At 45.3% G+C, this 15,646-nt stretch overlaps 1 protein-coding gene across 3 annotated transcripts in view; it reads left to right on the top strand.

The window, feature by feature from the left end:
* Window positions 1-15,646, top strand: part of PKMYT1 (protein kinase, membrane associated tyrosine/threonine 1) — a 901,925-nt gene that overhangs the window by 230,019 nt on the left and 656,260 nt on the right. For all 3 annotated transcript variants that reach the window (XM_044086665.1, XM_044086666.1, XM_044086664.1), the window contains exon 3: window positions 6,452-6,942. In XM_044086665.1, the coding sequence (XP_043942600.1) occupies window positions 6,452-6,942 (491 nt within the window). The remainder of the gene's footprint in view (window positions 1-6,451; window positions 6,943-15,646) is intronic.

Here is a 15,646-nt window from a genome sequence, read left to right as displayed (position 1 = left end):
TGGAAGGTAGGAGGGAAATGAAAAATGCAGCAGGTGTTGGAAGGTAGGAGGGAAATGAAAAATGCAGCAGGTGTTGGAAGGTAGGAGGAAATGAAAATGCAGCAGGTGTTGGCAGGTAGGAGGGAAATGAAAATGCAGCAGGTGTTGGCAGGTAGGAGGAAATGAAAAATGCAGCAGGTGTTGGCAGGTAGGAGGAAATGAAAAATGCAGCAGGTGTTGGAAGGTAGGAGGGAAATGAAAAATGCAGCAGGTGTTGGAAGGTAGGAGGGAAATGAAAAATGCAGCAGGTGTTGGAAGGTAGGAGGAAATGAAAATGCAGCAGGTGTTGGAAGGTAGGAGGGAAATGAAAAATGCAGCAGGTGTTGGAAGGTAGGAGGGAAATGAAAAATGCAGCAGGTGTTGGAAGGTAGGAGGGAAATGAAAAATGCAGCAGGTGTTGGCAGGTAGGAGGGAAATGAAAAATGCAGCAGGTGTTGGCAGGTAGGAGGGAAATGAAAAATGCAGCAGGTGTTGGCAGGTAGGAGGGAAATGAAAAATGCAGCAGGTGTTGGCAGGTAGGAGGGAAATGAAAAATGCAGCAGGTGTTGGCAGGTAGGAGGAAATGAAAAATGCAGCAGGTGTTGGCAGGAGGGAAATGAAAAATGCAGCAGGTGTTGGCAGGTAGGAGGAAATGAAAAATGCAGCAGGTGTTGGCAGGTAGGAGGAAATGAAAAATGCAGCAGGTGTTGGCAGGTAGGAGGAAATGAAAATGCAGCAGGTGTTGGCAGGTAGGAGGAAATGAAAATGCAGCAGGTGTTGGCAGGTAGGAGGGAAATGAAAAATGCAGCAGGTGTTGGCAGGTAGGAGGAAATGAAAAATGCAGCAGGTGTTGGCAGGTAGGAGGAAATGAAAAATGCAGCAGGTGTTGGCAGGTAGGAGGGAAATGAAAATGCAGCAGGTGTTGGCAGGTAGGAGGGAAATGAAAAATGCAGCAGGTGTTGGCAGGTAGGAGGAAATGAAAATGCAGCAGGTGTTGGCAGGTAGGAGGAAATGAAAAATGCAGCAGGTGTTGGCAGGTAGGAGGAAATGAAAATGCAGCAGGTGTTGGCAGGTAGGAGGAAATGAAAATGCAGCAGGTGTTGGCAGGTAGGAGGGAAATGAAAAATGCAGCAGGTGTTGGCAGGTAGGAGGAAATGAAAAATGCAGCAGGTGTTGGCAGGTAGGAGGGAAATGAAAAATGCAGCAGGTGTTGGCAGGTAGGAGGGAAATGAAAAATGCAGCAGGTGTTGGCAGGTAGGAGGAAATGAAAAATGCAGCAGGTGTTGGCAGGTAGGAGGAAATGAAAAATGCAGCAGGTGTTGGCAGGTAGGAGGAAATGAAAATGCAGCAGGTGTTGGCAGGTAGGAGGGAAATGAAAAATGCAGCAGGTGTTGGACGGCAGGAGGGAAATGAAAATAGCAGCAGGTGTTGGCAGGTAGGAGGGAAATGAAAAATACAGCTGGTGTTGGCAGGTAGGAGGAATTTGAAAAATGCTGCAGGTGTTGGCAGGTAGGAGGAAATGAAAATGCAGCAGGTGTTGGCAGGTAGGAGGGAAATGAAAAATGCAGCAGGTGTTGGCAGGTAGGAGGAAATGAAAAATGCAGCAGGTGTTGGCAGGTAGGAGGAAATGAAAAATGCAGCAGGTGTTGGCAGGTAGGAGGAAATGAAAAATGCAGCAGGTGTTGGCAGGTAGGAGGAAATGAAAAATGCAGCAGGTGTTGGCAGGTAGGAGGAAATGAAAAATGCAGCAGGTGTTGGCAGGTAGGAGGAAATGAAAATGCAGCAGGTGTTGGCAGGTAGGAGGAAATGAAAAATGCAGCAGGTGTTGGCAGGTAGGAGGAAATGAAAATGCAGCAGGTGTTGGCAGGTAGGAGGAAATGAAAAATGCAGCAGGTGTTGGCAGGTAGGAGGAAATGAAAAATGCAGCAGGTGTTGGCAGGTAGGAGGAAATGAAAATGCAGCAGGTGTTGGCAGGTAGGAGGAAATGAAAAATGCAGCAGGTGTTGGCAGGTAGGAGGGAAATGAAAATGCAGCAGGTGTTGGCAGGTAGGAGGGAAATGAAAAATGCAGCAGGTGTTGGCAGGTAGGAGGAAATGAAAAATGCAGCAGGTGTTGGCAGGTAGGAGGAAATGAAAAATGCAGCAGGTGTTGGCAGGTAGGAGGAAATGAAAAATGCAGCAGGTGTTGGCAGGTAGGAGGAAATGAAAAATGCAGCAGGTGTTGGCAGGTAGGAGGAAATGAAAATGCAGCAGGTGTTGGCAGGTAGGAGGAAATGAAAAATGCAGCAGGTGTTGGCAGGTAGGAGGAAATGAAAAATGCAGCAGGTGTTGGCAGGTAGGAGGAAATGAAAAATGCAGCAGGTGTTGGCAGGTAGGAGGGAAATGAAAAATGCAGCAGGTGTTGGCAGGTAGGAGGAAATGAAAAATGCAGCAGGTGTTGGCAGGTAGGAGGAAATGAAAAATGCAGCAGGTGTTGGCAGGTAGGAGGAAATGAAAAATGCAGCAGGTGTTGGCAGGTAGGAGGAAATGAAAATGCAGCAGGTGTTGGCAGGTAGGAGGGAAATGAAAAATGCAGCAGGTGTTGGCAGGTAGGAGGAAATGAAAAATGCAGCAGGTGTTGGCAGGTAGGAGGAAATGAAAAATGCAGCAGGTGTTGGCAGGTAGGAGGAAATGAAAAATGCAGCAGGTGTTGGCAGGTAGGAGTGAAATGAAAAATGCAGCAGGTGTTGGGAAGTAGGAGGGTAATGAAAATGCAGCAGGTGTTGGCAGGTAGGAGGGAAATGAAAATGCAGCAGGTGTTGGCAGGTAGGAGGAAATGAAAAATGCAGCAGGTGTTGGCAGGTAGGAGGGAAATGAAAAATGCAGCAGGTGTTGGCAGGTAGGAGGGAAATGAAAAATGCAGCAGGTGTTGGCAGGTAGGAGGAAATGAAAATGCAGCAGGTGTTGGCAGGTAGGAGGAAATGAAAATGCAGCAGGTGTTGGCAGGTAGGAGGAAATGAAAAATGCAGCAGGTGTTGGCAGGTAGGAGGAAATGAAAAATGCAGCAGGTGTTGGCAGGTAGGAGGAAATGAAAATGCAGCAGGTGTTGGCAGGTAGGAGGAAATGAAAATGCAGCAGGTGTTGGCAGGTAGGAGGAAATGAAAAATGCAGCAGGTGTTGGCAGGTAGGAGGGAAATGAAAAATGCAGCAGGTGTTGGCAGGTAGGAGGGAAATGAAAATGCAGCAGGTGTTGGCAGGTAGGAGGAAATGAAAAATGCAGCAGGTGTTGGCAGGTAGGAGGAAATGAAAAATGCAGCAGGTGTTGGCAGGTAGGAGGAAATGAAAAATGCAGCAGGTGTTGGCAGGTAGGAGGGAAATGAAAATGCAGCAGGTGTTGGCAGGTAGGAGGGAAATGAAAAATGCAGCAGGTGTTGGCAGGTAGGAGGGAAATGAAAAATGCAGCAGGTGTTGGCAGGTAGGAGGGAAATGAAAAATGCAGCAGGTGTTGGCAGGTAGGAGGGAAATGAAAAATGCAGCAGGTGTTGGCAGGTGGGAGGGAAATGAAAAATGCAGCAGGTGTTGGAAGGTGGGAGGGAAATGAAAAATGCAGCAGGTGTTGGAAGGTGGGAGGGAAATGAAAAATGCAGCAGGTGTTGGAAGGTGGGAGGGAAATGAAAAATGCAGCAGGTGTTGGAAGGTGGGAGGGAAATGAAAAATGCAGCAGGTGTTGGAAGGTGGGAGGGAAATGAAAAATGCAGCAGGTGTTGGAAGGTGGGAGGGAAATGAAAAATGCAGCAGGTGTTGGAAGGTGGGAGGAAACGAAAATGCAGCAGGTGTTGGAAGGTGGGAGGGAAACGAAAAATGCAGCAGGTGTTGGAAGGTGGGAGGGAAACGAAAAATGCAGCAGGTGTTGGAAGGTGGGAGGGAAACGAAAAATGCAGCAGGTGTTGGAAGGTGGGAGGGAAACGAAAAATGCAGCAGGTGTTGGAAGGTGGGAGGGAAACGAAAAATGCAGCAGGTGTTGTAGGAGGGAAACGAAAAATGCAGCAGGTGTTGTAGGAGGGAAACGAAAAATGCAGCAGGTGTCGTAGGAGGGAAACGAAAAATGCAGCAGGTGTCGTAGGAGGGAAACGAAAAATGCAGCAGGTGTCGTAGGAGGAAACGAAAAATGCAGCAGGTGTCGTAGGAGGGAAACGAAAAATGCAGCAGGTGTCGTAGGAGGGAAACGAAAAATGCAGCAGGTGTTGGAAGGTAGGGAAGCGAAATGCAGCAGGTGTTGGAAGGTAGGAGGAACGAAAAATGCAGCAGGTGTTGGAAGGTAGGAGGGAAACGAAAAATGCAGCAGGTGTTGGAAGGTAGGAGGGAAACGAAAAATGCAGCAGGTGTTGGAAGGTAGGAGGGAAACGAAAAATGCAGCAGGTGTTGGAAGGTAGGAGGAAGCGAAAAATGCAGCAGGTGTTGGAAGGTAGGAGGGAAACGAAAATGCAGCAGGTGTTGGAAGGTAGGAGGGAAACGAAAAATGCAGCAGGTGTTGGAAGGTAGGAGGGAAACGAAAAATGCAGCAGGTGTTGGAAGGTAGGAGGGAAACGAAAAATGCAGCAGGTGTTGGAAGGTAGGAGGGAAACGAAAAATGCAGCAGGTGTTGGAAGGTAGGAGGGAAACGAAAAATGCAGCAGGTGTTGGAAGGTAGGAGGAAGCGAAAAATGCAGCAGGTGTTGGAAGGTAGGAGGAACGAAAATGCAGCAGGTGTTGGAAGGTAGGAGGAAACGAAAAATGCAGCAGGTGTTGGAAGGTAGGAGGAAACGAAAATGCAGCAGGTGTTGGAAGGTAGGAGGGAAACGAAAAATGCAGCAGGTGTTGGAAGGTAGGAGGGAAACGAAAAATGCAGCAGGTGTTGGAAGGTAGGAGGGAAACGAAAAATGCAGCAGGTGTTCATTAATTATTCAAAATTAAGTGGGAGGGAGAGATTAGGGGGGCTGTGAATTACACAGTAAGGGCACTATTGTATCCCTCCTACAGGAACATACTGCGATATAGAAAGATTGGGTGGGAGGGCACAGGGCCGACCCCTTTGTTCGCAGTTGGAATAGAAGACAGCGACAGAGTTTTCATTTAGGCAGACTAGGCAGTGAAGGATGGAAGATGGGGAGGATCGGTAAGGGAGGGTCAGAAGCAGACTGTTAGCTGTTCTGTCTGGGTAGTCTAGATGGATGATTAGTATTGTTATTGGTACAGATATCTATATGAAGTGCCAGAATACGCTCTGCTTCTGTGGTGACCATTAGGCTGATAAAGCAGGCAATTAAAATGAATGACTGAATATTTAGTTATTAGCATTTGTTTACTGGCCTAGTTCGACTAGACACAAGGCCTATTTTCAGTGGAGGCTCAGGATAAAAGTGCCGTACAAAATATATTGTTTGCAAAATGTTGCAATAAGAAAGAGGAGTAAAAAATCTAATAAAACATTTCAAACCACTATCAGTTAATGGTTAGAAGACTCAAACGCATGTTACAGCAGAGTAAGTCTTAACTATTTAAACAAGAGAAGAAAAGTCTTTATCATTAAGAGCTGTTAAGTGGAGAGACTGCAGTACAGAAATACTTTATTTACATTGTAGATGTTACAGCAGCGAAAGGCCCTAAATAATCATTAAAAAGAGAAAGGAAAACCAGATTTGTGTGCAATTAGCAGCAAGTAAATAGAGCAAGTGCAACACATTGTGCACTATTAACACTGGTTTGTGTTTGTATATAGTCATTCCCTGCTATAGGCAAGGAAACATGCAAGGAGTAGTTTAGAATGTGAAGTACATTGCAGGCTACTGAGCTGTAAGATGGCAGAGATTGGCAAGTGCAGTAGAATGGCAATTAAGAAATGCATTTATATTTTCTGGAAAGATAAAAAGGCATAGTGAAGTAATTTTGAGGTGTGTGGGACTGAAGGTTTCATGAGGGGGTAAGAAAAAAGGTATGGGAGCAGTTGCTAGAAACCTTTGTAAGTAAAGGAGAGGTAGCCAGGTAAGGGTTGATTAATGAATCTCCTTAATTTTGTGTGGGTAGATTTTTATGGAATTTGGAGGATAAGGATTAGTGGCTATTAAGGAATTGAGATACCTGGTGAGATACATAAACATGACCATGTTTCCATCAAACATTTATAAGGTTGAGGTTATGGGTTTGTTTTAGGATCGAGTAGGAGGGAGTACAAGGTTTTGGATATCTAATGAATGTTTATAACTGCCTTATATTGCTTTGGGGTGATTAACTTTGTTCCTTTCTTTCAGTAAGTCATTCAGTATGTTTTACAGTAACATGAACTCTTAAATGAAATGCCCAGAATTCAGTCTACCCTGTGTATGAATGTTTCGGTCATAATGGCAGAAAATACAGTATATGAAGAAGACTTTGTTGAGCAGTGTAATTGTTGCGATTGCTTTTTTTTCTCTCATTAGGTGAGAAGCAAAGAAGATGGTAAGCTATATGCTGTGAAGCGTTCTATGGAACAGTTCCGTGGTGAATCTGATCGCCAGCGTAAGTTGGAGGAAGTACGGAAGCATGAGCGGGTGGGTAGACATCAAAACTGTGTGCAGTTTGTTCGTGCATGGGAAGAGAAGAGACAGCTATACATCCAGACAGAACTGTGTGAAATGAACCTGCAACAATATGGAGAGGATCGTGGGTCTTTGCCAGTGAAGCAGGTGTGGGCCTTTTTCTTAGACCTGTTGAAAGGTCTGAAACATTTGCATGACCACCACCTGGTGCACATGGACATAAAGCCAGCAAACATTTTTATTTCACATGAGGGCACTTGTAAACTTGGAGACTTTGGTCTTATGCTGGAACTGGATCGGGGTGACTTGGCTGATGCACAGGAAGGAGACCCTCGCTATATGGCCCCAGAACTATTAAATGGGATTTATACCAGGGCAGCTGACATCTTCAGGTGATGTTCATGGCTGTACATTGTAACAGCAAACCAATGAATATTATAAAATATTTGACTTGGAAGTATACGGGGAGGATAGGCACAATTTGCTTTAGGTATAATTGCTGGATCATACTTTTATTCCTTTTAGAGGGTATGATTGTTCATCTGTCTGTATTTTCAGTGTATTAGTTTTACTCACTATTTCATGGCACTGTCTTTACTTGGTTAACTGCTGAGATTTCCTTTGAGAGTTCCCCTCACTGCAGATTATTTTAAGGTGTCAAACTCTTTCGTTCTTGCTGTGTTTCCAGGTGCTGGACTAGGTTCGTACACGTAGCACATGATGTTCTTCATCTCACATTGCTGCAGTCATAACCTGTGGGTAGTCCGCTGTCCTCGGTCGGCCCGAATACCAAAGTGTTAGGCTGGCGTCGGTCATGGTCGCTTAGATCTGACGTCAGTATGCCGTGGTACTAAAGCGCATGACCGACGTCATATCCTCAGTCTTTCTTGCCACATGGTCCGAAGCAGAAGCAGCGTTTGCAAGTGCCGTTCGGCGTCCTGAAATTTTCGTATTCTGAATTTCAGACCGAAACCAAGTTGGGCTAAGTACCCCGTTGGGGAATATTTTTGTCTTTTCTTGCCTCAGTTAAATCCGGATGTCAGAAAAAGTGAATAATTGTATTTCTTGTGGGAAACAGATACCTCATAGGGATTACCACTCTCTCTGTATTCCTTGCTTGGGGCCTGAGCACGACGTAGTCGGGTGTCGCTTTTGTGCCAGATTTAATAAGCGCACCATCAAACGTAGGTTAGATTGTGCTAGGCTTGTCTTCGGTAAGCGGTGTAATTACAATATGCCGTCGGATCCTCCGACGCCCGCTACCGCTAAGAAGCGTAAGGAAAAATCGTTCCAAACAGGATGAGTCGTCCGTTCCGGACGCCGGTTCTTTAGAAACCACGGTGGAATCTGTGGATCCAGCCGAGGTTTCAGCTGAGTCTCAGGGGGAGCCTTTAATTTTGCAAGATGTGGCCTCTCAGGAGTCGGGTCAGGCTGAGGGGGCCTCTCAGGTTGCTGTACTCCCTTCTTTACATAAGGTGGTTAGGCCTTCTCCCTCTGTCTCTAAGGTACCTTCCAAGGCCAGGCCTGGTTTGTCTTCCTGTGGCGTCAGTCCTAGTTCTGCAAGTTCTGTACCTAAAAAACACATGCTTAAAATGGCAGAAGATTTAATTACCTTGATCAGAGGTTCTATGCCCCCTCCAGATAAGAGGCCTAGGGTGGAGCCAGAGGTGGAAGGATTGGAACATTCTTCAGATTACTCAGAGTCTTCGGCTGAAGACATTCAGGATTTTCCTCCTTATTCTGATTCAGACGCAGAGGATTCTAGTCCTTCTGCTTCCCCTCCGGAGGATTTTTCTTTTTCAGAAACCCTGCATTCTATGAGGGAGCATTTTAAATGGGAAGGTCAGGATTTCTCAGATTCCCGAAAGAGGCTTAGGGAATTCTTGTTTTTACCACAACATAGGCCCTTGGCTATACCTCCTGTTTTGGATGTTGTTCAGGATGTTTTCTCTGAGGCTTCCCTTAATCCAGACTCTCTGCCTCCTGCCCCGGTTAAGCCAGACAGGTATTATAGAGTGCCAGAGGCTCATAAATATTTGTATAAGAGTCTGAGGGCTGACCCAGAAACTATTAGCCAGGGACCTAAGGGTGTCAGGGCTTCTGTTGTAAAGAATCCAGTTCCTATGGATAAAGACTCTAGAGCTTTGGATAGGTGGGGTAAAAAAGTGTATACCTCTTCCACTCTTGCAATGAGGGCTTTGAATTGCCAGTTTCATATGCTGAAATACCAGAATTTTCTCCTTAGTCAGTTAAAATCTAAGGTAGATGCTTTAGCAGAGGGCATAGAGTGTAAGGAATTACAGGATTTGGTTCATGCCTCTGATCAGGTGGGTAAGCATTCTTTGCAGTGTGGTTTTGATGCTTTACAGGCTTCTTCCAGGGTGGCTGCCACTGGATCTGTTATCCGTAGGCACCCCTGGCTTAAGGATCAGAACTTGTCAGAGCATGTTAAAGCTCGAATTTTGGATGCTCCCCTTCAGTCTGAAGTTTTGTTTGGTTCTCCTGTGGAGTCAGTCTTGAAGAAAATGGAAGACAAAGCTAAGTCTATGCAGACTGTTAAGGATTTTTTACAGGTACAGCCCCCTAAGTTTAGCAGAAATTGGCCTACTAAGGGATGGGCTTACCCTTCTTCTGATTAACAGTCTAGGAGCAGATCTAGACGTGGTAGGGGCAGAGCTCATGCACAGGGTTCTTTCAGGCCTAGGACGTGGAGTTCCCCTGCACAGTCTACAGGTGAGGGCAGGGGCCAGTCCTTTCATAAACAGACCCAATGACCTGCATCTTCAGCTGCCCGATCCTTCCTGTCTGGCAGCTCCTCTGGGAGGAAAGTTGGCACTTTTCAGGCAAAATTGGCTTTTAGTCACCCAGGACAAATGGGTGTTGGACATTATAAACCGAGGCTACAAGTTTTATTTCCACACATTGCCTCCTTTCAAAGGCATGCCAGACGTCCCTCCTCAGCAAAGGGTGGAGGCTCACAAACAGATTTCTTTGCTTCTACACATGGGGGCTATCCAGCAGGTCCCTCCATCAGAAGTGGGCCTAGGATTTTATTCTCGCCTGTTTCTTGTACCAAAGAAAGGAAACACTTGGAGGCCAATTCTGGATTTGTCTATTCTCATCACATACCTGGACATTCCAAAATTCAAAATGTTGACTTTGCAACAACTTCTGCCTCTGCTAGGCAAAGATCACTGGATGGTAACTCTGGATCTCAAAGAGGCTTATCTTCATATTCCTATCAGGCCCAGCTGCAGGAGATTCCTGCGTTTTCGGGCTGGGATTTTACATTATCAGTTCTCTGCATTGCCCTTTGGCTTATCTACTGCGCCCAGGGTGTTCACAAAGGTTCTGGCTCCGGTGATAGCCTTCTTAAGGTTAAGAGGAATACAAATTTATCCTTATTTGGACGATTGCCTGATTCTTGCTCAAGACAAAGACAAGCTACTTCACCATCTACAGTATGTTATGGCAGTGTTAAGGTGCCTAGGGTATTCTGTGAACGAAATAAAGTCCAGTCTAGTACCCTCTCAGGACATGTGCTTTCTGGGTGTGAGACTGAATACAGCTTCTCAGATGGCGTTTTTGACCCCGGACAAGCAAAGAAATCTTACCCTTTACTTCCACCAGTTGTCTCAACGGTCCAGGCTGACTGCAAGGACAGTCCTTCAAGCCTTGGGGTTCATGGCATCTTGTATTCTGGTGCTTCCCAATCCCAAACTGCATATGAGGAAGCTGCAATGGTATCTCAAAAGTGTATGGACTCAACACTGCCACGATTTGGACACTGTCATTCAGATAATACCTTGCATTCAAAAGGAATTTTTGTGGTGGGCTCAGGAATGTCACCTAAACAAGGGACTCTCTGTGACCCGACCAGAGGCGAGTCAGATCTTAACGACAGATGCCTCAGACAAGGCTTGGGGAGCACACCTCAATGGAAAATGGGTTCAAGACATGTGGCCTGCCAGACTTCAACATTTGCATATCAACATGAAGGAGATGTTAGCAGTCCAATTTGCATTGATGGCTTTCAAGGATCTACTTCACCCAGGACAAGTGTTGATTCAGACAGACAACACAACTGTCATGTGGTACATCAACAAGCAAGGGGGAACCCATTCATACCCTCTTTGCAGGCAAGCTATGATTTTGTGGGAGACTGCTCTGTTTGCACCTCACTCTTCAGGCAAGGTTTCTGCCAGGAGCACAGAACTCCTTAGCGGATGTTTTGAGCAGACAGATGGTGGATCCCCACGAGTGGAAATTGGATCCTCATGTATTTCGACAGTTGACAGTGATTTGGGGGACTCCAGACATAGATCTGTTCGCTTCTCCACTAAATTTCCAGCTGCCAAAATTTTGCACAAAGATGTTTCATCCAAAAGCTTGGAAAGTGGATGCTCTATCATTCAGTTGGAACAATCTTCACGTCTATGCCTTTCCTCCTCTGCCTCTCCTTCCCAAGGTGCTCTTGGGGGTCAGACAGGACAAGCCCTCCATGATTCTAATAGCTCCAGATTGGCCACGTCAGCACTGGTACCCTCTGCTGAGAAGTTTAGTACGGGAGCCGCCTTGGCCTTTGCCATCAATTCCACACCTTTTGTCCCAGGCAGGCAATCATTTCCTCAATGTCAGGATACAATCCCTACATCTGACAGCCTGGCATATTCTGTTTTAGACCCTGGAGGGTCGCAGCTTCCTCAACAAGTTTTGAATGTTATTTTGGAGGCCAGACGGCCTAGTACCAGGAAAGTTTATGCTGATAAATGGAGGAGATTTTTTCTTTGGAGCAAAGCAAAGAGTTTTGATGTTTCAGTACCTAATTTGAGTGTTTCACTTCAGTATCTTACAGAATTACTAGACAAAGGTTTGTCTTTCTCCTCTGTAAAAGTTCATACTGCAGCCATTTCTGCTCACTATGACTGTGACCCACCATTATTCTCTCATCCTTTGTTTAAGCAATTTCTTAGAGGGGCAAAGAACATAAGACCCCCACGTAGAGCTCCTACTCCTTCCTGGGATCTCAATTTTGTGTTGGAAAAACTCACTTTACCTTCTTTTGAACCTGCAGCTACAGCTGAGTTGAAGTTTTTGTCTTGGAAGACTGCTTTTTTGTTGGCCATTACGTCTGCTAGACGAGTATCTGAATTACAGGCTCTAATGGCAGTTGAACCCTTCCTGATTTTTCATAAGGATAGGGTATCCCTGCGTACTAACCCTACTTTTATGCCTAAAGTTGTTTCAAATGTGGCCTTGAACCAAGTTATTCATTTGCCTACATTTTATGCTGATCCCCAAAATAAAGGGGAAAAAATTTTGCACTCTTTGGATATTCACAGGCAGTTGCGTTATTATTTGAGCAGAACTAAAGGGTTCAGACAGTCTCAACAGTTGTTTGTTTCTTTTGCTTTGGGTTCTCAGGGGAAACCTGTTTCTAAACGAACTATTTCTAAGTGGATTGCCCATTGTATTGCTTTTTGTTATTCTCATCATGGTAAGAAGATTCCGGCTGGAATCAGACCTCATTCCACTAGGGCTACTGCCACTTCTACTGCTTTTTTAAGGGGTGTAGCTACTAAAGATATTTTGGAGGCAGCTACTTGGAGTTCAGTGCACACTTTTTCTAAACATTACCATCTCCCTCTCTATTCCAAATCTAGGGCTGGGTTTGCCACTGCAGTTTTGCAGGGCATCTTAGCAGCTCCCAATGCTTTATGATTTTGCCAACCTCCCTTTACCTTTGCTTTGGGATTCTACCCACAGGGTATGACTGCAGCAATGTGAGATGAAGAACATAGTACAGTTTTGTACCTACCGTAAATGTAGATGTTCGAAGATCCACATTGCTGCAGTCCAATTTACCCTCCCTCCTTCCCCTCTGTAGTTTGGGGTGGTTGTGTGGTTTGGGTTGTACATATTGTAAATATTGTTTGTACATGGGTGGTTGGATGTTTTTCTGTTTTCTGGCTATGGCCTTTCTTTTTAGGGCCTTCTGAGATCTGGGGCAAGAAAGACTGAGGATATGACGTCGGTCATGCGCTTTAGTACCACGGCGTACTGACGTCAGATCTAAGCGACCATGACCGACGCCAGCCTAACACTTTGGTATTCGGGCCGACCGAGGACAGCGGACCACCCACAGGTTATGACTGCAGCAATGTGGATCTTCGAACATCTACATTTACGGTAGGTACAAAACTGTACTTTCCAGCAGGTTGTTCTGGCTATTCTTGCATTTGGAGTTTTACCCTAACATATTAGATGTTCTTCATGTTTCACTGTTGCAGTCATCACATTTAGGGTTATCTGCTTGCAGTAGCCCTCAGTTGGCCTGATTATCAAAGTCTTGGGTCCTGCGTCGGTTGCTGTCTCATGTTCTGTGACGTCAGGTAGTCAGGGGTATAAAGCATGCAGCTGACACCATTACATCAGTCTTTCATGCCGTGCGGTGCCTGAAGCAGAAGCAGTTCGCAAGTGCCGGTCGGACGACTCCTGAAATTTTCATTTTAGAGTTTGAGAACTGAAGTATTCAACTAAAGCTAAGTACCCCATTGGGGAAACTTTTTCTTGCTCTAAACCGATGTCAGTAAAAGTCAATAATTGTATTTTTTGTGGAAAGCAAATACCTCACAAAGATTTTCATTCGTACTGTATTCCTTGCCTAGGCCCTGACCACGATGTACCTCGCTGTTAAACAGGTTTTGTGTCTCATTTAAGCAATGAAATATCCGTCATTGGTATATTTACGCTTCTAAATATTTTGGTACTCTGTTCAATTATCCATATATGTCTTCGGTAAGCCATCAGACTGCCGACATTCTGAAAAAACGCAAAGATAAAGACAGGACAAGCTGGCTAGGTCCAAAGCTGCTGACGACGCTTCTCCTAAGCCAGTTGCCAGTTTACCGGTACTCAGTGAGGCACTTTTGCAGCCCCTGGTACGTGCTACTTCACATTCGCAGGCCTCTACTGAAACCCATTCGGAGTCTGGTATGCCGTGAGAGGCTTCAACTGTGGAACCTGCGGATGTTTCTACCTTGTATGGATCCAGAGCCACTGTGCAGGCACCGGCTTCTGAGGGTGTATTCTGACCTACTGACTTGCATATTAAACCAACGTCATCTTCTTCTTCAAGGCCTAAAACTTGAAGAACCATGCCTAGAAAACCGATGCCCAGACCACATGGTCAGGCCTCGATGCCTGAAAAACAAATGATAAAAATGGTTGAAGACCTTATTACTTTAATCAGGGGAAGCCAACCTTCCCCCACTAAGAGACCTAGGACTGAATTTGCTCATGATACTTCTGACCAGGATTCTGAAATTTTCTGTTTCCTCTGATGATCCGGATTTACCCTTGTCTACCTATGAGGATTCTGATGCAGAGGACTCTATTCCCTCTGCCCCCCCCCCCCCAGAGGATTTCTCTCTTGGTGAAACCTTGCATACTCTTAGGGAGCATTTTCGCTGAGAAAGCCAGGATTACTCTGATTCTAAAAAGAGGCTTAGGGATTTCTTACTCCTGCCTCAACATAGGCCTTTAGCTATCCTGCCTCAACATAGGCCTTTAGCTATCCCTCCTGTACTAGACATTGTTGATGATGCCTTTTCGGAGTCTAGCTTGGCCCCTGACTCCTCCTGCTCCCAGGAAACCTGATAGATGTTACAGGGTTCCAGACTCTCACAAGTTCCTTTTTAAAAATCCTACTGTGGATCCTGAGACCATTTCACAGGGACCCAAGGGCATTAAGGCTACTACTGCCAAAAATCCTACCCCTTCTGATAGAGACTCCAGGGCGCTGGATAGATGGGGTAAGAAGGTATACACTTCTGCAACCTTGGCCATTAGGGCCTTAAACTGTCAGTTTCATATGCTAAAGTATCAGCAACATATTATTGGATTGCTTAAACAGAAAATGATGTTGATTCTGGACTGTGCTGAAAATAAGGATTTACAAGATTTAATGCATTCTGCTGAACATGTTGGAAAACATACTTTGCAGCGTGGTTTTGATTCATTAGAGGCATCTTGCAAGGCTGCTGTCACTGGGTCCGTGCTTGGAAGGCATGCTTGACTTAAGGAGCAATCTTTGCCAGATCATGTTAAAGCTGAATTGCTGGATGCTCCCTGGACAATAAAGTAGAAGTTGTTCTTAAGATGGAGGAAAAGCTAACTCTATGCAAACTGTTAAATATTTCCTACAAGTACAGCCTCCAGTATTTAGTAGGCATTGGCCATCTAAGAATTAGTCCTTTCCTGCCTCTTCCAGGCCTTCTCAGTCCAAACCCAGAACCAGCAGAACACCCAGGCTTCAGTCCCAGGGTGCCCACAGGACTAAGCAGTGGGGGGCTCCCACTTCCAAATCAGGGAGTAGTAAGACTCCCCCCTATGGTAAGCTGTCTCAATGACTTAACTTTAAAACTTCCAAGCACTTCTCAACTGACTGCTCCTTTAGGGAGAAAGATTGCTCTGCAGGCCAAAAACTGGGAACTGATTACCCAGATCAAATTGGTCTTAAATATAGATGTTATGTGATCCTATCTTGCCTACATTCAATACTGATGGGCTCGGAGCCGATCCCTCGGCTCCGACTCGGCACGCTATGCTATAGAGCGAGGCCTCTAATTGGCTGAGCTATTTCTTATCCCAGGATGCACCACCACTAATCCCCCAGATCTCGTTTGCCGCTTACAAGCATAGACGTGGTCTCAACTTGGCTGGGCTAAGTACTATTTATTTAGGCTTTTCCTGTCAGAAATTTGCTGATTTTGAACCCAAAAGCTGTTTTAACAGCTATTTCTTGTGTTTTGAGTGTGTATTTGATATTCCTGTCGAGAATTTGTGTTTTTCGCAAAGGGAAGGTTTCCCGTTTTAGTTAGAGGGGCCTTCCCCTGTTGCTTTTACTATCTTGGTTTTTTTTGTTTGTGGGTCAAGTACCCGTTTAAGTTAGAGGGTCTTGACTCTCTCTCTCTCTCTCTCTCTTTTTAGTATAATTTTTCTTTGTACTGTACTTGTATTTTAAAAAAAAAAAAAGAGAGAAGATATATATATATATATATACTGTGACAAACTTTCTTTTTGCTACAGACAACT

The sequence above is a fragment of the Protopterus annectens genome, chromosome 10.part0 (genome assembly GCF_019279795.1).
Source record: "Protopterus annectens isolate FY-2018-M chromosome 10.part0, PAN1.0, whole genome shotgun sequence".
NCBI classification, from domain to species: domain Eukaryota; kingdom Metazoa; phylum Chordata; order Ceratodontiformes; family Protopteridae; genus Protopterus; species Protopterus annectens.
The sequence above is the reverse complement of the archived record's forward strand: the minus strand, read 5'-3'. Positions and strand labels throughout refer to the sequence as shown.